This window comes from Caretta caretta, chromosome 12 (genome assembly GCF_965140235.1).
Source record: "Caretta caretta isolate rCarCar2 chromosome 12, rCarCar1.hap1, whole genome shotgun sequence".
NCBI lineage: Eukaryota > Metazoa > Chordata > Testudines > Cheloniidae > Caretta > Caretta caretta.
Genome location: NC_134217.1, coordinates 15,766,039 through 15,787,671, shown reverse-complemented (window position 1 = coordinate 15,787,671; position 21,633 = coordinate 15,766,039). Strand labels below are relative to the sequence as shown.

At 44.9% G+C, this 21,633-nt stretch overlaps 1 protein-coding gene across 7 annotated transcripts in view; it reads right to left on the bottom strand.

The window, feature by feature from the left end:
• Positions 1-14,744: 14,744 nt before the first annotated feature.
• Positions 14,745-21,633, bottom strand: part of SALL1 (spalt like transcription factor 1) — a 17,200-nt gene continuing 10,311 nt past the window's right edge. For all 7 annotated transcript variants that reach the window (XM_048816736.2, XM_048816734.2, XM_048816735.2 and 4 more), the window contains 2 exons: positions 17,323-20,735; positions 14,745-16,258 (listed from right to left, as the gene is read on the bottom strand). In XM_048816736.2, coding sequence (XP_048672693.1) covers positions 15,818-16,258; positions 17,323-20,735 — 3,854 coding nt within the window. In that variant the 3' untranslated portion in view covers positions 14,745-15,817. The remainder of the gene's footprint in view (positions 16,259-17,322; positions 20,736-21,633) is intronic.

The window sequence follows — 21,633 nt, the reverse complement described above, 5'->3', positions numbered from 1 at the left end:
GGTTTGGTGTGTATATATTTATAATCAAAAATATATATACACACCAAACCAACCGGGCAACATAACAGTCTTAAAAAAAATATAAAAAAAAAATCTAAATAGCGCCAACAGAAACTCAATTTAAGATTAAATTATTTGACTATCTGCTGCTATCCTCTCTTCATCTGCCCTGTTTTAAGAGCTTTTACAAAACCTGGACACTTTTCCCCCAACCCATTTTACCTTATTTTCCATTTGACAAATATTGATTTATTTCCTCCATGTTTAAATGCATTGTAATCCACTCCAACTGTTTTGTTTGCTTTCTTGTTTGTGCTTTACTGTTGATGTCAACATGCATATGCGTAGTTCTGGGAATAGAGGATTGGTTAATTAACTGCTTTTGCAAAGCCAACAGAGAGAACACAAGAGCACAACCCATTGTTTTGTATGGGTCACACCCTAGAAAGGCTGCTTGCAAGTATCTCACACAGCAGGGGTCTGAAAAAAACTAATAGATAGTAGGGAGCCAATGGAAGCTAAACTGATTTAAGCAAGGGTTAAACCAGTTTCATTGTATCTACGTTATGGGTTTGCCCTGGTATAAATGGATTGACTTCAAATTGATTAAGTTAAAGCAATGCCATTTTTCTAGTATTGACAAGCCACAGCACAAGGAGGTGAGCTGTGCTTGTGTTATCTCCTTGGCATTAGTTACACAAAGGTGAATCCTAGTTTAGCAGTATTGTATTGTGTGTGTCAGTGTCTTGTCAGCATGCAGTAAAAAGAAAACCCAAGAGTATATAGTTTGCAGTGGCTTTTCCTGGAATAATCAGGAGCAGGTGAGATCTTTGCAGTCTTTCATCCACTGCATTCATTCTAGAACCAGGCCCATAGAAACAGTAGCAGTAGTTAGCTGTGCTTAAAAAGTCACAAAACTCCCACGTATATACTCTTTAAAAATGCTCAAACTTTGATTATTATCCATAGAAAATGGATTCCAAAAAGTAAGCAAACTAACTAGAAGCCTAACCAGCTCAGAAGACAGCACAATTCTCATTAGCAGCTCTCTCATGGCTCTTCAAATAGAATGCTGTATCCAGATTAGTCAACTAAACAAAGCTGCAGACTACTTGCAAAACTATATCACTTTTTTACTTCTCTTAGGCTCTTCTAACTAACAGGAAGACATCAGCTCACGTGAACTCCAGTTTGGGGTATGTTAGGGTACACGTGTGCAAATTCCTTGTGCTGTAGTGGACCGGTATTGAACTCTTTTTCAGTTGGTGCGGCAGCCCCCTACCTTTGTCCCCCTGCTGTCCGAGTGCCTGTGAGAACCCTGCAGCCTACACAGACGCTGGGTGGCAGAGTACATTTAGGGCCATTGCGTCAACTTTGCGCACAAAATTACACACATTCTATTCATTCTACTGGGGGGGGGGGGCGGGAGGGTCGCCCAAGTACCTTTTTCTTTCTCTATTTTAAAATATCCTTCTAGTTGTATCATTCTATCCTAACACATTTTGTTCACATCTTTGATATTGTTTCCAGTCAAAGTGTTAGTTTTCCCCTCATCCCATCAACCTCCACAAGGGGTATGTCAAGGGGCACTGCACTGCCTCACAGCAGGGAGTCAGACACAGCTGGTGTAACTAATATGGCTAATGAGGACATGCTATGCTACAGCAAACCTCTTAAGGTACAACTCAGCACCACCAAGGACACCACAAGTCAGAGGTGCTTCCGCTGCTAGGCTCCATAGGCACTAGGATCTTGTAGGTCCCTGAGAAACACTAAAATGAAAGGATAGTTTACTAGGGCTGACAGAAAAGGCAAGGATGCAAATACCCCAGGTACAGTGACTTAGGCCGTTCAAATACTAGGTAAAACAACAGCTCCCAGACTGGCCCCAGGGGGCAAACCCACAGAGTTACGGCTCCTCAGGCTGTCTCCAGCCCCTCCTCTAACATGCAGCTTCCTAGCTAGGATCGGTCCCTGGTGTAGCTCTTTGGGGACAATCCTACGTTGCTACCTGCTACTGTGACAGCATTTCCCACAACAGCAGGCTGCCCCAAATTTGGGCAACAATTGGTTTACAAGCCACCCACCACCACACACACGAGTCCCTGTTCTACCTAGCTGCCCTGTACAAGGATGGAAACCCCGTCTTTGGGGCCAACACCCAGTAAAAGCCCAATGACCCAGTAAAAGCAGGGAGAACTGGAGGTCCTGGTGATGTCAAGGAACTATGATGTGATCGGAATAACAGAGACTTGGTGGGATAACTCACATGACTGGAGTACTGTCATGGATGGTTATAAACTGTTCAGGAAGGACAGGCAGGGCAGAAAAGGTGGGGGAGTAGCACTGTATGTAAGGGAGCAGTATGACTGCTCAGAGCTCCGGTACGAAACTGCAGAAAAACCTGAGTGTCTCTGGATTAAGTTTAGAAGTGTGTGCAACAAGAGTGATGTAGTGGTGGGAGTCTGCTATAGACCACCGGACCAGGGGGATGAGGTAGATGAGGCTTTCTTCCGGCAGCTCACGGAAGCTACTAGATCGCATGCCCTGATTCTCATGGGTGACTTTAATTTTCCTGATATCTGCTGGGAGAGCAATACAGCGGTGCATAGACAATCCAGGAAGTTTTTGGAAAGCGTAGGGGACAATTTCCTGGCGCAAGTGCTAGAGGAGCCAACTAGGGGGGGCGCTTTTCTTGACCTGCTGCTCACAAACCGGGTAGAATTAGTGGGGGAAGCAAAAGTGGATGGGAATCTGGGAGGCAGTGACCATGAGTTGGTTGAGTTCAGGATCCTGACACAGGGAAGAAAGGTAAGCAGCACGATACGGACCCTGGACTTCAGGAAAGCAGACTTCGACTCCCTCAGGGAACGGATGGCCAGGATCCCCTGGTGGACTAACTTGAAGGGGAAAGGAGTCCAGGAGAGCTGGCTGTATTTCAAGGAATCCCTGTTGAGGTTACAGGGACAAACCATCCCGATGAGTCGAAAGAATAATAAATATGGCAGGCGACCAGCTTGGCTTAATGGTGAAATCTTAGCGGATCTTAAACATAAAAAAGAAGCTTACAAGAAGTGGAAGGTTGGACATATGACCAGGGAAGAGTATAAAAATATTGCTCGGGCATGTAGGAATGTTATCAGGAGGGCCAAATCGTACCTGGAGCTGCAGCTAGCCAGAAATGTTAAGAGTAACAAGAAGGGTTTCTTCAGGTATGTTGGCAACAAGAAGAAAGCCAAGGAATGTGTGGGCCCCTTACTGAATGAGGGAGGCAAACTAGTGACAGAGGATGTGGAAAAAGCTAATGTACTCAATGCTTTTTTTGCCTCTGTTTTCACTAACAAGGGCAGCTCCCAGACTGCTACGCTGGGCATCACAAAATGGGGAAGAGATGGCCAGCCCTCTGTGGAGATAGAGGTGGTTAGGGACTATTTAGAAAAGCTGGACGTGCACAAGTCCATGGGGCCGGACGAGTTGCATCCGAGAGTGCTGAAGGAATTGGCGGCTGTGATTGCAGAGCCATTGGCCATTATCTTTGAAAACTCGTGGCGAACCGGGGAAGTCCCGGATGACTGGAAAAAGGCTAATGTAGTGCCAATCTTTAAAAAAGGGAAGGAGGATGATCCTGGGAACTACAGGCCAGTCAGCCTCACTTCAGTCCCTGGAAAAATCATGGAGCGGGTCCTCAAAGAATCAATCCTGAAGCACTTGCATGAGAGGAAAGTGATCAGGAACAGCCAGCATAGATTCACCAAGGGAAGGTCATGCCTGACTAATCTAATCGCCTTTTATGATGAGATTACTGGTTCTGTGGATGAAGGGAAAGCAGTGGATGTATTGTTTCTTGACTTTAGCAAAGCTTTTGACACGGTCTCCCACAGTATTCTTGTCAGCAAGTTAAGGAAGTATGGGCTGGATGAATGCACTACAAGGTGGGTAGAAAGCTGGCTAGATTGTCGGGCTCAACGGGTAGTGATCAATGGCTCCATACCTAGTTGGCAGCCGGTATCAAGTGGAGTACCCCAAGGGTCGGTCCTTGTTCAATATCTTCATAAATGTTCAATATCTTTTGTTCAATATCTTCATAAATGATCTGGAGGATGGTGTGGATTGCACTCTCAGCAAATTTGCGGATGATACTAAACTGGGAGGAGTGGTAGATACGCTGGAGGGGAGGGATAGGATACAGAAAGACCTAGACAAATTGGAGGATTGGGCCAAAAGAAATCTGATGAGGTTCAATAAGGATAAGTGCAGGGTCCTGCACTTAGGACGGAAGAACCCAATGCACAGCTACGGACTAGGGACCGAATGGCTAGGCAGCAGTTCTGCGGAAAAGGACCTAGGGGTGACAGTGGACGAGAAGCTGGATATGAGTCAGCAGTGTGCCCTTGTTGCCAAGAAGGCCAATGGCATTTTGGGATGTATAAGTAGGGGCATAGCGAGCAGATCGAGGGACGTGATCGTTCCCCTCTATTCGACATTGGTGAGGCCTCATCTGGAGTACTGTGTCCAGTTTTGGGCCCCACACTTCAAGAAGGATGTGGATAAATTGGAGAGAGTCCAGCGAAGGGCAACAAAAATGATTAGGGGACTGGAACACATGAGTTATGAGGAGAGGCTGAGGGAGCTGGGATTGTTTAGCCTGCAGAAGAGAAGAATGAGGGGGGGATTTGATAGCTGCTTTCAACTACCTGAAAGGGGGTTCCAAAGAGGATGGCTCTAGACTGTTCTCAATGGTAGCAGATGACAGAACGAGGAGTAATGGTCTCAAGTTGCAGTGGGGGAGGTTTAGATTGGATATTAGGAAAATCTTTTTCACTAAGAGGGTGGTGAAACACTGGAATGCGTTACCTAGGGAGGTGGTAGAATCTCCTTCCTTAGAGGTTTTTAAGGTCAGGCTTGACAAAGCCCTGGCTGGGATGATTTAACTGGGAATTGGTCCTGCTTTGAGCAGGGGGTTGGACTAGATGACCTTCTGGGGTCCCTTCCAACCCTGATATTCTATGATTCTATGACCATTTCAAGGCTAATCCCCAGGATTTAAGGCATTTGGGGCTGCACTAGCCTTCTCCAGGCTCCTGTCTCTCTGAGTGCCTGAGCTAGCTATTGACTCTGGGAACTTGAGAGTCCCTGGTTACTCTTCCCCTAAGGTCCTTCCCCACCCTCTGCTGCTTCTCCACAAGTTCTTTGCCAGACCTGTTCCACTCATGGTTCTCCTGCTGCAGTCTGCTCCTCAGCTCAGCTTCCTGCCCTGCTCACCTGCAGCTCTCCAGGCCACCTGGCATCCCCAGGAGTCTTTTCCTGCATCAGCCTTTTCCTTTCAAAGCGTTTCCACCTGCTCCTCGTATTGGCCAGGTAGGGCAATGGGCTCTTCCAACCCCAGAGCTTCATAAATCCAGCAGGAAGAAAATAGTTGGTGTTAGAGACCCATGCCTAAGGCCCCAGCTCCCAGAGTTCTGTGATTACATCATCCTCTCAGGTTCCATGAAAGGAAGCAAGTCTCTAGCCCTCCTGAGTACAAAGAAACACTTGAAAACGTGAGGCGAATGTAACCAAAGCACTGGTGGGTCTGCCTGAGGCTGCAGAGAGCCGGAGATGATAGTTCTGGATGTGAGAACTGCCCTATTCCTGTCCATGGGCTGTTAGCTCCATGACCCATTGCTCAGGGGAGAAAGTGAGAGCAGCGAAAACACATAGCAGAGGACTCTTGTGTATGGCAGCAGGAGGACGAGAGTGCAGTCCACCCACCGTAGCATACACACTCCAGCTGATGTGGTAAATACTGGGGGCTCCCCTGCTGCCATCTCTGCCTCTCTGGGGAGAAGAAGGGGACCTCATGTGCTGCCCCTGCTTCCCTGGGAGGGGGCTCCCGGCCACTGCCACACCAAGTAGAGTCCTAGGCAACATTGCAGGGGTAGGGCTGTGGGGACAGACCATTGTGGAGGGAGACAACATGTGATGGTGGGCCTACGATCCTAGATTGCCTTAATCCAACCTCAGGACTAGGGATATTCCATGCTTTCACCTACCCTCTTCTTTTCACCTCCTCTACGCTTTCATTCATTCTCGGGGCACCTCTTGTGACTGAAACAACAGCCCTGTGCTTTCAAAGAGCTGCAAAATGGCACTGTGAAATTGCCACAAAGGGCATGAAAGCCTGATGCATCTTGACCTTTCCCATCTCACCCTAAGACTGGGGACTTAACTACTCTAACCTTTTATGATTATTATTTTTAAAGTGCTAGTCATGGTGGGAGATCTAGTGCAGACAAAGTGCAGGAGGTAGCAATACTGAGTGTAGTATAGACAAGTTCCATTGGTGATTGCAACAGTGGGACATTTTAAGAAAACAAGCTGGTATATACAAGACCAAAGTAGCCTTCATAGCCTTGTCTTCACTAGGAATAAAAGGTTTATTTTAAACAGGTATTAGCTATTGTAATAATTAATCTGTTAAAATATTAGTAGCATAGCCAAGGCACGCTGTAGTCTTAACACGTGAGCTGGTCAAGGTAAATCATCTCCTCTAAAGGATACTCACTGTCAAAGATAGTTTTTCCAGCATGGCCTTTGCTTTCCTTATATTCGTTAACCAATTAGTCTAGTCCCACTGGCTCAACTTTGAAGCATTTTTTAAAATAGATGTAACCGTGGGAAAAGGACATGGCAGGGTGCGAAGGTGGTGGGCAGTAGGGATCAATTTGCTATATTGTGTCACAACACTCCACTGTTTCTCTTTTGAATTTTTCTCACAGATGCCTCTCTAGTTGCAACACCTGATGCCAGACTTCTAAAGTAGCTGTAGGGTTTATGCTAAACACAATTGACATGCTGCATTTTTAAGAACTTTCAAGAACAAAAATAAACCTTTGTGCTTGGGTGCCGGCCTGCTCTTTAAACCTGTTTGCACACATGATAAGTGCACAGGATAACGTGGAGACATTTCCCATTTCAAAGCTAAACTGATACCAGAAGTTTCAGGACTAAGCACTGCATTTAGGGCCTATCTGTAGTAGTGCTTATGACGATGTGTGAGACTAATATGGTGGCAACATGTTTCTTATCCCCAACTAACCTCTTATAGAACAGGAGTACTTGTGGCACCTTAGAGACTAACCAATTTATTTGAGCATGAGCTTTCGTGAGCTACAGCCCACTTCATCAGATGTTTACCGTGGAAACTGCAGCAGACTTTATATACACACAGAGAATATGAAACAATACCTCCTCCCACCCCACTGTCCTGCTGGTAATAGCTAATAGTCTCTAAGGTGCCACAAGTACTCCTTTTCTTTTTGCGAATACAGACTAACACGGCTGTTCCTCTGAAACCTCTTATAGAACGTATTTCAACCATGTCTGGAAATTCCAGTGAGTAAGGAGAGTCTGTAACATAGTTTAGATTAGCATGACTGCAAAAGAAAAAAAACAAAACAAAAAACTTTTTGTCACTGGACAGGGAAACCAGACTAGCGACAACTGTGTTGGAAAGCAGTTGACAACACAGTTCTAAACTATGGCACTGACAGTCCCACATTCCTACCATGCCCCCAGAGTCTTCCCTGTATGCCACTGTCCTTTGGGTTGGCTACACACACGCAGCTGTGGCCATACCCCATCAGCTGCTTTCTGAGCACACCTCACTCACCAGCTTCCCTCCCTCTGCTCCCACTCACTGGTGCTTTCCCACTGCTATTGTGGGCCCTGAGCCTACTCTGCTTACCTGAAGCCTTTGCCTCCAGCTGCTCTGAGAGGGAGAAGGACATAGGAGGTAGAGCAAACAAAGGAAGGGGGGACAAAGATGGTAATGGAGGGAGAGTCAGACTGTGGAAAGAAGCTGTATTAGGGTGATGGAAACATCCTGGGAGCAATCTAGGGTCACAACAGAGCAAACTTACCTTCCATATAATTGTAATTAACATAAAGCACCCTGCTTACTGATCAGCTTGTATTTACCTGCACATGTACATTACCTGTAAACTAAAATGTAAAATTATATAAGTGCCCAAAGTGTATGTTTAAATACGCCTGGGAAGCTTTACACAGCATAGTAATAGCAGCTATAACCCTATTCAGTTTAAGTTACTCTCTCCTTACTGTTCTTTCCATTGCTTCCCCTGCCTGTTCCCAAACATCTACTGCTTCTGAACATTTTGCCTGGAGGCAAAGAGCCACAAGTTTCACTGTATTTGAAACCTTTCATCATTCTATTTTAGACTCAGCTGCTAACTCAAATACAAATTGCTTCCGGCTTGCACAGCTACTTTACCAGCAGTTTGCAACACATTATTTCAACTCCTGTCTCTGGCCCTGTGGAAGAGGGAAAACAGATGGAGCATGATATTGGGGGAGGGGGGCTTTCAAAACCGAGCACATATCGAAGAGGGGTAGAAAACGGGATGGCGCCCTGCAAACAGGTGCACCTTCCATTCAACAAAACAGGACTTCACCAAGGCAGGTAGCGCAGGATTTCATCACCGGCATGGCGCTGCATTCAGTTACCCCCCGCCCTGATCACTGCCTTGCCCAGATGCGGGGATCCTCGAAGAGATTCCCTGTGCAAGCTAACTCGTATCCCTGTCTCTGGAGTGACACCGTTCCCCCTGGCCGGCTGCTTTCCTTTAGCTGATCTGAGCTGCGCTTGGGGAGATCGCCTCCCTCCCCTCCCTATCACTGCTCCGGCATTGTCTGCCTCCAGCTCCTTCCTTTGCGGCCGGTGGACACGCGGGAGGCATTGAATACAGATCTGCTCCAGTCGAGTCCTTAACTTTGTTGTGAATATCACCTGCCAGTTGTAAACCCTCCCCTGCAAGCCAAGATTTGAGAAAGAATTCAGCCCCCCGCCCAGTACCCGCCTGCCAACCAATGGAGCAGCTGTTAATGCCTGTCCCGCAGCTAGACTGGGTGCAACGGGGAAAAGGGGGGACTTACATGGGGGCTGTGTGCAGGCATCTTGGTGGCCCTTTTCCTTACATCCCCGTCCTCTCATCGGCTCCTTTCCCCTCTTCTATGACAGGGCGCACAATGGGATTTTTACCGGACACTCACCGGTTTACACTCCCCGCCATGTTCCTTTGAAACACCCCCGGCCTTAAGGATCGGGGTTCATCGACAGACGTGCTCTGCAGAAACGATTCCCAACCCATCTCTTACCAAAAATACACATTTAGTGATGGATTCCCTCCCCCGACCCAGTAATTAACAGCCGGGCTCAGCCAGCAGCCAGAGAATTTGTCCGGGCAGCGTTGATGGAAGAGCTCAGGACAAGCGACGTAGCCAGTTCGTACTTTACACACAGGTTTGGGTTCAAAAACGTGCGTGCGAACTGACACCGCGTGTACACATTTGGCTGGGGTTTTTGTCTCTTCGTTTGCGTGAGGAGGGAGGCTTTTCAAAAAATGCCCCTTTCCCAGACGTTTAGATCCAAACTTTGAAATGCATGCATTATCTTTCAGGATCAAAAAACTCCTGCTAATGCAATTAATGTGGAGTGTGTATAACTATGTAGTTGTAAAATAGCTCATAAAAACTATTGATGGAAAGAGGAGGGGGAACTGGGGCGCTAATGAGGAAAATTCGGGGCGATGAAGTGAGCTGTAGCTCAGGAAAGCTCATGCTCAAATAAATTGGTTAGTCTCTAAGGTGCCACAAGTCCTCCTTTTCTTTTTGCCAATACAGACTAACACGGCTGTTATTCTGAAAACTGATTCTTGTGACAATTGTGACTAAGGATGAATCTAATGCACACGCATTAGAAATCCTGGCCCAAGGCCTCTATTCCCCCCAGCTGAGCGGGGACACAGGATATGCTTTCAACTTGCCCGAGGACCACTGGGGGGAACAGGGTTCGTTTCATTCCCGTGCCTGTCTCTCTAAGAGCTGGTGTCAAATAATGCCCGATTTAACAGTTTGCATTTAAAGAAGGCACAAAAATCTGCTCCATCCCCTTCCACTGCGCAAAACTCGGAGGCAGCTGGCCCTGGGAGAGAGAAACGGGGACGATGTCGGCCTAGGGGTTGGTGGCATGAGGCAGTAGGACAAGGGGGGGCGGGGAGGGGGGTGCAAGTCGGGTCCCTGCACAAACGCGGGGCAGCTGATGTGGTGCAAGGGGCCTCTGGAAAGACCGGGCAGGTGGCACTGGGAGGTGGCAACTGGGTGCGGGGCGCTGGGCCCCCTGGTCGGCGACACGCTGCGCTGGAGAATTGGAGCCCAGCTGTGAGGCTGCAGAGGGAGGCCAGGTGTGAACCTGACTTGCAGGGAGGGGCAGGAGCTGTGCAACTGAAGGCAAGGGAAAGTGAGGGGGAGGGGGGGTATAGACCTTCCAGGAAAAATGGGGCAGTGTATTTCGGACTCAGGAAGGGAAGGCTCCCGGTCTCCCGCTGCAAAGCCATGCCCCGCTCTCTGGGAGGCTTGCGGCCAGTCATCAACCCCGCCACGCAAAGCGACTTCAGCAGGAGACTTCCCTCTAGCCGCTGTAAAAGCAGCTTCTGCCCTGCGCTCAGTTAACACGGATACATCATGATCTCCTCCCGCTCGGGGGGCAGCCCCGTGGTGGGAGTCTCTCCCCCCCCAGGTCTGGGATCAGAAACACACCTCTGAATGCGTCTGGTGTGGTCAGCGAAGACACCGCCTTCAGGTGGTCTCGCCTTTCGGGCTCATTACGGAAAATCTCCCCCTTCCCTTTGAGTTACAGTCAGTCACTTCGGATCGGGAGGGCGGCGGGCCAGGCAGCCCTACCTCCGCAACAGCCTGCAGGGGGGAATAGAGGAAAGCCCCCCCCACACACACACACATACCCCCCTACACCTGCCTCCCCTCCTTCCCCATCAGCGGGGGGCTCGTTGCGGGGCCTGGGGAAGGGGGTGAACCCCAGCCCAAAGAAAGGTCCCTGTCTCCACACTGCAGTGCCCCTTGCACCCAGACCCGCCCGCACCCAGCTGACACGTGCTCCAGCGTCTCTTGCCGCCTCGCGTCGTGCTTGGGCTGGTTACACCGGGGAGGGAGGAGACACGATTAAAGCGAGCCTGGCTCTGGAGATTTCGGAGCGAGCCGCAGAGTCCGCTCACCCGCGCCCCAAGAATCAAACCCCGGGGCGGGGGGAGGGAGAGAAATCTTATCTAGAGCCCGCCTACGTGATTAATGCCCCTGCGGGGCTCAGATCCCCAGGCCGAGGGAAAAGCCGCCCCTTTAGATGACAGACAGGAATCGGATTTTAACGTAGAGGCTGCCCTCGTGGGAGATAAGCACTCCGGCGTGCAGCCAGCCCAGGTGAGCGCGGAGAGGGGGCGTTCACACGGGAGCGCGGAACAGAGTCACTGCCCTAGATATACAGAGAGGGGGCAAACATGAAGAGGGTGTAGCTCTTTTTTAAAAAGCCAAGCAAGAGAGAGTTCACACCGCTCCAGCTGCATGCGCCTGCCCTCCCCCCAAGAACCCGCCGCTGCACTGGTTCTCCGGGGGGCCAGGGACAAGCAGCGGGGCTGGGGACGGCAGTCACGGGGGACTGGCCCGTGTAGAGCGGCTTTAAATGATCGGGGGGGGGGGGAGCCCAAGCCCAGCAACCCAGCTGCGAGCGTTCTCCACCCAACCCCTCGAGGGCCCGGTGGTGTGTGTGTGTCACATCTTCCACCACGCCCCTTGTTTCCCAAAGGGACAGCACCCCGCACTCCCAGGGGATTTCTTTGTCCTGCACCCTGAAACTCAGGAAAGAGGGATCTAATTCACCTCCTCTTTGCCCTCCAAGGGGAGGGGAAAAGACAGTTGGGACATTCCCAGGCACCCCTCCCCTTCTTGAGAGAACGAGCTAGGATATTTCTTGTACTTCCCTTGCCCAAGCCCTGCTGGGGCAGTTGGCAGCCAAGTCTTGCTGTAAAATAAAATCTTCCATAATATCCCCCCTTCCCTCTGCAACGTCCCTGCTCTCCTCCCCTTCACTGTTTCCACCCTTGCTTGGACAGGGCTCTGCCTACATTGGTCCAGATCTCTTCTGCTCCTTCCTCTGGGATCTTTAGACACAAGGCCCCGAAGGCTAGCTCTGAGTTTTCATGGTGTTAAATAAACCAGCCAAATGCGAAGGGACAGGATCTGGGGTCCTCCCACGTCCCCCTGGTGCTGAAGGCCAGAACGAATCTGAACCCATCACTGATAAGAAACTGATCTATTGTTAACGTTCCTGGGCAGTATGGCTTAGGGCAGAAATATTTAGGTCAGGAGGCAAAACAAAAAAACAAAAAACACCCCCACCAAACTGGTTTATGGGTGAAAAGGGTGGAAGAAAAGGAGGCCATTGTACGTCTATGTACCTAGCTATGAGCCCCCCTGTACAGAGCCATGCACTTGTTGTGTAGGAATAAAGGGGAAGCTGCCCGGCAGAGCCAAACCTCTTCTAGAAGGACAAAGCAGCAGGTGGATAATCTCAGTAACTCACAGCTGCTGATGCTTCTGGAAGCAGAAGAGGGAGAAGTGTACGCCCAATCTCTCTCGATTGAAATCAATGGAGTAACTCCGTTAAGGAGAGAATTGCGCCTCACATTTATAATTCCCTTCTCTTTAAAAGAATACCCCCCTTTCAATATAGGGTCTGCTCCTTCCTCCTCTGCCGCATCACTGGGAGTTGTGCTCAGACCAATCACACACGCACAGACTCTATTTCCAGTACCGCAGGAGCCAGCCCGCACCAACTACAGAAGAAGAAAAAAAAATCCACCCTTAGATAGTATTTAAAGCACAGTGCTGAATATAGCCCAGTCTAGTAAAGCTTAGCATTGCAGCTCAACAAGCAGTTACCCTGTGTTGCAGTGGCTACTCCAGCTGCTGCCCTAGAGGGGGGGTCAAACATGCTAACTTCTTCCCCAGGGCCCAGCTGAGCAGGAAAGGGGAAGCAAAGGAGCATGACAAGGACCTCTTACCTCTTAGCATCCTCTACCTCTTAGCATCCTAAACCAGCTGGTAAGCAGCCAATCAGAAGAAGAATAAAAAGGACCATATGCAGTTAGTTCCGATGTATTCCAGAAAAGCATTACAGCCTTTCCCAACACATCCCATAACAGTTTTGTATTTTTGATTATTTTCTAGACCAAATGCTAAAAAGACATTATCGACAATATGCTACTCATAGCTGAGTGCTACCCCCTGCTGTGGAGTTTGTCATTAATCACAAAGTTTACCACACCCTGACAAGAGTTCATCTATACGGGCTGGAAGCAGTGGATAGCTCTTCCCACAGAGAAGTTCGTAAGTGTAGGGCCAAATTCTTTTCAGCAGCCACCGCAGCAGAGAACTGACCTGTTTGCGATCTCACTCTTTTCTTCCCCAAGAGGTCAAAGGCATTAACAGTGCCTTAATGGTTTTCCCTCTGCATGGCAGTAGGGACCTCCCCCCCTTTATTATTATTATTATTTTTAAATGGAGGACTGAGTTTTACATGGCTGAATACTGCCCCCAGTGAAAGTCACAGGTAAAGCTCCAATGAACAGGTTAGGTTCTAAAGATGAACAACCCCCCTGCCCATTTAAAATTCAAAGTCTGCTAGAACTTTTTTTCTGCCACTTGGTGACACAAAAGTAAAGGTATTCTAAAAAGGTAATTCATATTAAATGTCATTAATTAAATCATTAGTCTGTTTAATTTGTCTTTTTGAGGCTAAAATGACTCAAAATTCTTAGATACTCACATTGATGATACACACTACCTCTAGTGTACATTTACATGTTAACAAATCTGCATATTTATGTACCAGATGAGTCACATATAAACTAACATAACAGACATACATTTTTCTAAAGGCATTAGTGTTTATAGTGTATTTAGGATGCATAGTCATTAAAATGAAAAAGAAAATTCCCTATGAAAAATAGTTACTGCACAGGAGATAATTTTCAAGTTAAGTCTCAGCATTATACTGTACATTCTCCCCTACCTCCAACTCAAGATAACAGAAGTAATTAGGCTACAAGGGCCTACATTCTCTGTCAAAAGGACATTAAAAAAATAAAAATATTTGAATTATTGGCATGCAAAAATACACAATATACATAAAACTAGAGATTCTCATTTGTTTTAAACCTGTATAATTTAAAAACTGCCAAAATGATTGTTTTACTTCAAAGTTTAAAAAAAAATCAAAAAACCCTCTCCTAGACAAAAATTGTGGACCCCAATCTTGTGTCCCAAAACTCCCATTAAAGTCAATGATAGCTGTGGGTGCATAAGGAATACTGGATCAAACCTGTAGGGAGCAGGGCCATATTGATTCCTCCTCCCTGCCCCCAATAAATATATGAAGGTTTTTAGTGTACATTTTAAATCTGACAAAGCAGCATAAACATGCCTCAATCATACAGTCTCAGAGAATAAAGTAAATATCAAATATAAAACATTTGAACCAAGTGAAGCCTTAAATCCAATATAAAATTTCCTTCAAAGGAAACTTACCTAGTCTCGATAAGGCCCTTGTTAGCAGCATTTTTTATAAAGAGATGAAGAATGCCAAAATATCTACAATTTGATGATTGGGAGTAGTGACATCACTGAATAGTTAAAGGACAAGGTTCCCATTCTTAGTGGATATGCAAATATATACTAACCATTAATATGCAATACACATATGTATACCACACATACATATAGATACACACACATATACATACCTGGATAGTCCTCTAATACCCAGGGGTAAGGTTAAATAATACATTCAGAGACATTACTAAATACAAATACACTTTAAAAACACAGAGACAACATTTTATCTGTTGCAAAAATGTATTTGATTACTCAAGTAAAATTACAGTATCTCTGTTGTTAGTATTAAATGTTAAAGAAACTGGACCTCTTTTCCTTTCAACTTTCCAAGAAAGTGCATGTAACAGTCCAAAGTTGTGTTTTCCCCGCCCCCATATCTAATACAAAATAAACAAACACTATCCTTGTTCCCTTGGTCAAGAAGTAGGGCTTGGTCTTGCAAGGAACATATGTACATTTTAATGAAAGTGATATTTCTTATTGTATATACAGGAGCATCTACAATTGTCCATGGAAGGTTGTTCAAGATGCTATACTTAGCAGCATTGTGAAAGTCCAGCACATTTTCCGTAATGAATATACCTACAAGGCAAAATGTTACGTCTCAGTTTCAACTACCAAAACAACACTTTTGTATCTTCTCTAATAATCTGCGTGCTTATTACTGTACAGAAACTTATGAACATTTAAGACGACGCAAGTAAAAAGCACAATACAAACAGTTCAAAACGAAAAATGTTAAATCTAAAAAAATTAAAGCAGTTTTAATTTTATAATAAAAATCAAAAACTGAGCTTGTAAAGGACTCACACTGTTCAGTCTATATTCTCAGCTTTCAGTCCTTTTCTTAATTCTGTTTGGAAAATTAAACAATGTGTTGCTGATAAAATTTCCAGCGAGATCAAAGTATACATTTATATACAGACTTTTATTAGAGATCTAATGCATCACTGAGGCGGTGCATCAATACCAGAGTTCATGTTAAACTGGATATAGAAAATAAGTTAATGCCAGAAAAAGATCACCTAGCAGAACAGACTTGCAACTGCCATAAATGTTACAGCAAGTTTACAGCACTCTAGTCGATTAGTATTTAGTTCAAAATACAGGAGACCAAAGTTAATGCTTGCATTTGTTTGCAAAGCAAGGTTATATCACTAATAAATAAGCTCTCTTAGAACTCTAGAAGTAGAACATGGTACAAAAGAATGTCTTTATAACTTGTAGTTTGTAGACTTGTAGAAAGCAACCCTAGGTTGCACTATTCGCAGGAATGTTATTGATAAGGTTTATTCTAATTTGTTACAATTTCTTTGTTGTCTTCCACAAAACGTGTAAAACGGAAGTTTGTCCCATTTTCATTGCTTGCCATTTTCTCCAGACCAGCTAGAGGTGCATTAGGTTCAGAATTCTGGAGCTTCTCCAGGCTTCCAGTCAACCCACTAATAGGTGAACTGCCACCATTGCCCAGGCTTCCAGGAATTGGAGGGATGCCACCATTCTGAATAACTGAGATCTCATTGGTCTTCATAGCCAAGCCATTGGAGAGTGCAGCTGCATACTGATTCCAGAAGCTGGAAGGGTCTCCGTTTCCTGACCTTGCAGCCAAATCTTTCTGAAACATTTCTGGGAATTTTACAGGATTGCCTCCTAGAAATGTCATGGGACCGTCCACGGAAAGTCGTCTGCCTCGTCTCGCAGGAGTGCTGTTCCACATGTGAGTGCCCATGTGAACCTGCAAGAAGGGAGTGGGTGGGGGGAAGGAAGGTGGTTAGCAGTGGAATTCATTCTGCCTGATCAAATATACCTTAACACAAAACAAAGAAGACAGTCCATGTGTCTATTCTTATTTATGTAAAAAACACCACTGAAGGTAAAGGATGTAATATTCCAGTTCAGATCAGTAACAACAAATAAGATTCATTTGCACCTAGCTACCAGCATTATGCAGAATGCCCAGCTTTTCCCTCCTGAACAATACATTGCTTATTACTCTTTTTCATTACATGTATTTAGTTTATAATAGCCTTATATTATTCAGTCAATTGCAGCTAGCTACTTTCAGGATTAAAATTGCTATGTCCATTTTCATTGCAATGGTAAGTATTGTATTTGACACACTTTACCCTATAAATGTCCTTTTCAGACAGGAAGAAAGTATCCTTTACAGATTGCTCATCGGAGAGCCTTGTGTATAGACAGAATAGCCTGAAAGTAATTATTCATCTCACATTACTGGCAGAAATCTCTAGAGAAATACTCTGTCAACAGAAACATGTACACAGTAAAGTGCTCAACTAGTGTTCTAGAACTTAAGTATATTTGCTTTTTCAACACATCAGTAGGAAATATTAGTTATATAATCAATTAAAATAATGCCTATTAGTTCAAGAATTATTAGTTAGAAAAGTCTGTTGTGCAGGATAGTTATGAAAATAGTATATTTAAGATGAAATGCTTAATAAGTAGCGTACATTGTACAGTTCATGCATATCTTTAAACAAACACCCCCTAGCAACATTCGGCTATCCTGTTTCACAGACTACATAGTGAATTTGGTGCGTTTTAATCAAACCAGAAATAGCTTGCTACATTAAACTCTTCAATCCTGTTCAAAACACCAGGCACTCAGCATGAGACAATCTACTGGTGCCAAAGTTAACCATTTAAAACCATTTTCCATACCCCAAATATCTAAAAGTAGCGTAGTTTACAACACTGCAGATGTAAATGTAAAAAAAACCCAACCAACCAACCCCAAACCATGCAACAGCATAACAGCAGCAAGAAGGAAAGTACCTTAAGATTGCCTTTTGTCGTGAAAGCTCTTCCACATATAGTGCAGGCAAAAGGCTTTTCGCCAGTGTGTGTCCTTTCATGAATCTGCAAAGCACTAGAAGATGAAAATGTTTTCCCACATGTGTTGCAGTAGTGCTGTTTGGGAGTTCTTCGGGGTAGAGCTGGAAGCAGAACTGGTGATGTGGCAGAAGATGGCAAAGGCCCCAGAGGAACAAGACCAGGCGGTGTTTCTTTGCTATCCTGAGGAGAGCCATGCAGAAAGCCATTAACCTCAGTCTTTATGAGAGATGACAATGAATTAGCAGGTATAACTGAAGAGTTCTGATTAGGGCCAATATTGGAACTGGGCTCAAAAAGCTGTGATGGCAGATCTCGCATTTGATGTGTCAACATATGCTGCTTCAAATTACCCTTTGTGGAAAAGCCACGATTGCAAACTGTGCAAATAAATGGTCTCTCTTTGGTATGACTTCTGTAATGAATGTCCAAGGCACTCTGACAAGCAAATGTTTTGCCACAAATGTCACACGCTGTGTTTTTAAATTTACCTCTATCTCTGAACGGAAAGAGCATACTCAAAGATTCTTCTTTAATTATTTTATCTGTGTTACTAGATGTCAAGTCCAAAGCACCACCATTAGCAGGGGTTGGAGACAAACCATTGGCAAACTCACTTGGTAAAGCTCTTACTTGTTTCTCTTCAATACCTGGTGATTTGTGGTAATCATTAGTGCTGTTGGATGGGGACAAGGCCTGCATAGAAGAGGTAGACTCTGAGAGAGCAGGACTTCCAGCACTTTGGCTTTCCATATCACCACCAATAGATGATGAATCATTTGTCATAACATCCCCTTCCACTGACCCATTTTCAACTGATTTTAAGCTAGCTTGAAGTTGTTCTGCAAGTCCTGCGTTGATCATCTTCATTTGATTTTCTAAAGCAGCAATACTTGACATTTCCAGTGGCAGAGGGGAAGAAGATAAGCTGTCTTGGGACACATCAACAGACTTCGGGGTATCTGGCACGCTGCTGTCAGGACAGTCTTCCATGTTCTCATCTGAGAAGTTGTCTAGATCATCAAAATTCTTCTCATCGAAAGATCCTGTGTCAGATTCCATCGACTCTGGATAGTTTTCTGTGATAGGCGTATTGGGAATCTGTCCTCCCATATGCATTCTGATATGCTGCTGTAGCACGACAGCATTGGTGAACTTTTTCTGACAGATCGGGCATGAATGTTGTACTCTCAGCGGGGGCATGGCACGATGAACACTGTAATGAGTCTTTAAATTTCCTTTAGTAGTGAAAGCACGACCACAAATTTTACATTTAAATGGCCTTTCACCAGTATGTGTGCGATAATGCATTTTTAATGCACTCTGGCAACTGAGAACTCGATGGCAAATAATACACTCATTAGGATCGGTTGCCTTTTTGTCAATATTTTCTACCAGCTGCTGCAATTTTGATGTTTCTGATGCTGACGTTGAATCTAGTAGTCCTCCAAATGGAAACTTTGCCTTGAATTGCTCTGACATTAGAGGCATCAGTGGATTTGTAAAAGTGACAATGGTGTTGGAGCCGGTGTCTGCTGCCGGTGAGCTCACAGAGCTGTTAATATTGGTGAAGGAGTTTGAAATGTGAGTGTTTTCTTCTGTTTTACCATTTGCGATAGGCAAAGCAGCCACCTCTGCCTCATCTGAATGTCCATTTGAACTTTTTGCAGCAGGATCAGCTACTCCCGAGTCGCTTTTGACAGAACATGGAGGGCTAGCCGAATTATGGCTAATGGGAATAGGTTGAGGCTCCTCAGTTTTGATAAATGGTGTCAAGCTTGGAATTGTTGGTGGGAGTGGCAGGCCAACAGAAGTAGTCAAAGTAGACAAAACTGGCTTGCTGTCCAGCCAGCTGGTTACAGGTTTCTCTGGTGGGATAGACATCCCATAAGGAATACCTGTGCTTGTAGGAATATTGTCCAAATGCTCTGGCACTGGGTATGGATTCATTTGAATATGAGGGTATTTTTCTTTATGACGCTGAAAGTGGACTTTTAAGTTTCCCTTTGTGGAGAATCTGTTTCCACATATGTTGCACTTGAAGGGCCTCTCGCCAGTGTGAGAACGTAAGTGAATCTGCAAGGCACTGTCACTCCCAAAGACTTTCGCACAGAACCTGCATTTATGTTTAAAGAATGCCTCATCAGAAGTACTTTTTGCTTCAAAAGCAGTTACATTTGGTGGCTTGCTTTTTCTTTGCTGTGCCAAGGCAGTCAAGGAGTTTAAATCCTCTGCAGGTGTTCCGAGATTGGACAAGGGGTTGGAGAAAACCGAGTTATTAGGGGCGGATTGAGGTAGAAGTGGATTAGATGCAGGACTTAATAAACTGCTTATTGCAAAAGCTGGTGAAGATGATGCTGATACTGGTGGGTTGCTGAGCTGTGAACCACCAACATTTGAAGCCACTTTTTCTGAGGACGGTGTTGTAACTGCTGCTGTCAGTATGTTAATATTTGGAGAAGAGCCACTACTGGATGGAATTATAATATTGCCAGAGTTGCTCTGAGGTAGCTGTATAGGGGGTAGTTGTTTCAAACCACTGATGCTGGCAGATTGACTAGCAAGGCTTTGTGCTAATCCAGCTGCCGCAGCCAGCTGCTGAGATAAATGGGAACTTAATGTGGACAAGGGGTTGGCAGATGTTCGTAAAGTACCTTGGGAAGGGCTAGAAGATGTTGACATGTCTGTGGTTTGGGAAGCCAACAATAATATTTGGTGACGAATTTGTTCAATCAGTTGCAACTGGTGGATCTGCTGTTGCTGTAAAGCCAACAGTTGCTCCATTAGGGCAGGTACAGCAAGCTTATTATTTGACGCACCATTACATCTTGCTTCCTGTGAGAACTGTGCTACTGCCACTTTTGTACTTTGAAGATTTTCTATGATGACATTGCTATTTATCACTGAAAAGTTGCCTACTGCGGTCAGATCCCCTATGTGAGGTAGAGAGGTTGTTATAGCTGAGGTACCCATTGTGGAGCTGTTACTGCTTGTAATACTATTGTTGACACTCTTGGAACTGCTACTGCTATTGTTAATGCTGGAAGCCTCCACATCCATGGATTCTTCCTTGTCAAGTTTGTTATGCTCTGAAAGGTCACTGCAGTCGACTTGATCTGTGTTATTAACTAGGTCATTCATCTGTTCATCAGGATTATCAGAAGGGGAACGAGGAGGGAAGGTTTCAGAAGGAGAAGCTGGATTTTCATTCACAATTAAAACTAATTGATTTTTAGTACAGTTCTTCTTGTGTTGCAGGAGATCTGATAATTCAAAGAACTCAGCACAGCACCTGCCACAGACATGGGCATCCTTGTTCTTAGTGGTTCGATTTGCGTGACCCTTTTCTGTGTCTCCTAAAACATCAAAAGATGATGGATTAGAAACTGAGCAGAAACACAGAAATTTCTCTGGGACATTTTTATTTTAATCTACTGTTTTTAACTCTCAGACTACAACACGCGAAGATTGTATGTGAAAACAAATCAATATTAATGCTTCACAAATATTGCTCATGACTGATTTTTAAGACTGTGCACAGGTGTTGTAACAATCCCTATGTCTTAGATGATCATTTCCTTCAGATAATCCATCAAAATATAAAATACTATAAACTGAAAACATTGGGGTATAATGAAATTCCATAGCAAAGTATTGATTTCCAATATTTCATACTGCTTATTGTCTAGTTGTCCACTAAGCACAAATCAACCATTTGAAGGACCCATTAGACTCAAGATCCTGTCAACCTTGTTCATTTTCAACAGATTCAAAGATATCTGACAGTTGCCCGTCACTAAACTAATTTGTAGTCATTCAAGGTCCCAATCAGTTGTTGGCAAGAAAAAAGTGCATATCACTAAGCTACAGACTGACAACTCAAAAAAAAAAAATCATCATTTTTGAGTTTTCACATAAGACCTAAGCTAACTTGGATTGTATAGCAAAGATTAGCTTTCATATCAAAAGTTAATTCCACTGCAACTGGAGACTTCGAGCTGAATAAAAAAGAAAAATCCTCAATAAAAGGAGAAATATTAATATTTCATGAATAAAGTTTTTTTTCTAAACCCATTTATTATGCTTTGACACATGTTTGGATTTAAATCTGCTACTCTTCATCGAAAGAGCTCCTTTTGGGATAGATTCAGAATTCTGTTAATAGAACTACTCCAGATTTATGCTAGTATAATTAAGGAAATACTGTGGATTTATACCAGCCAAACTGAGATCAGGATCTGACCTCAAATCTAT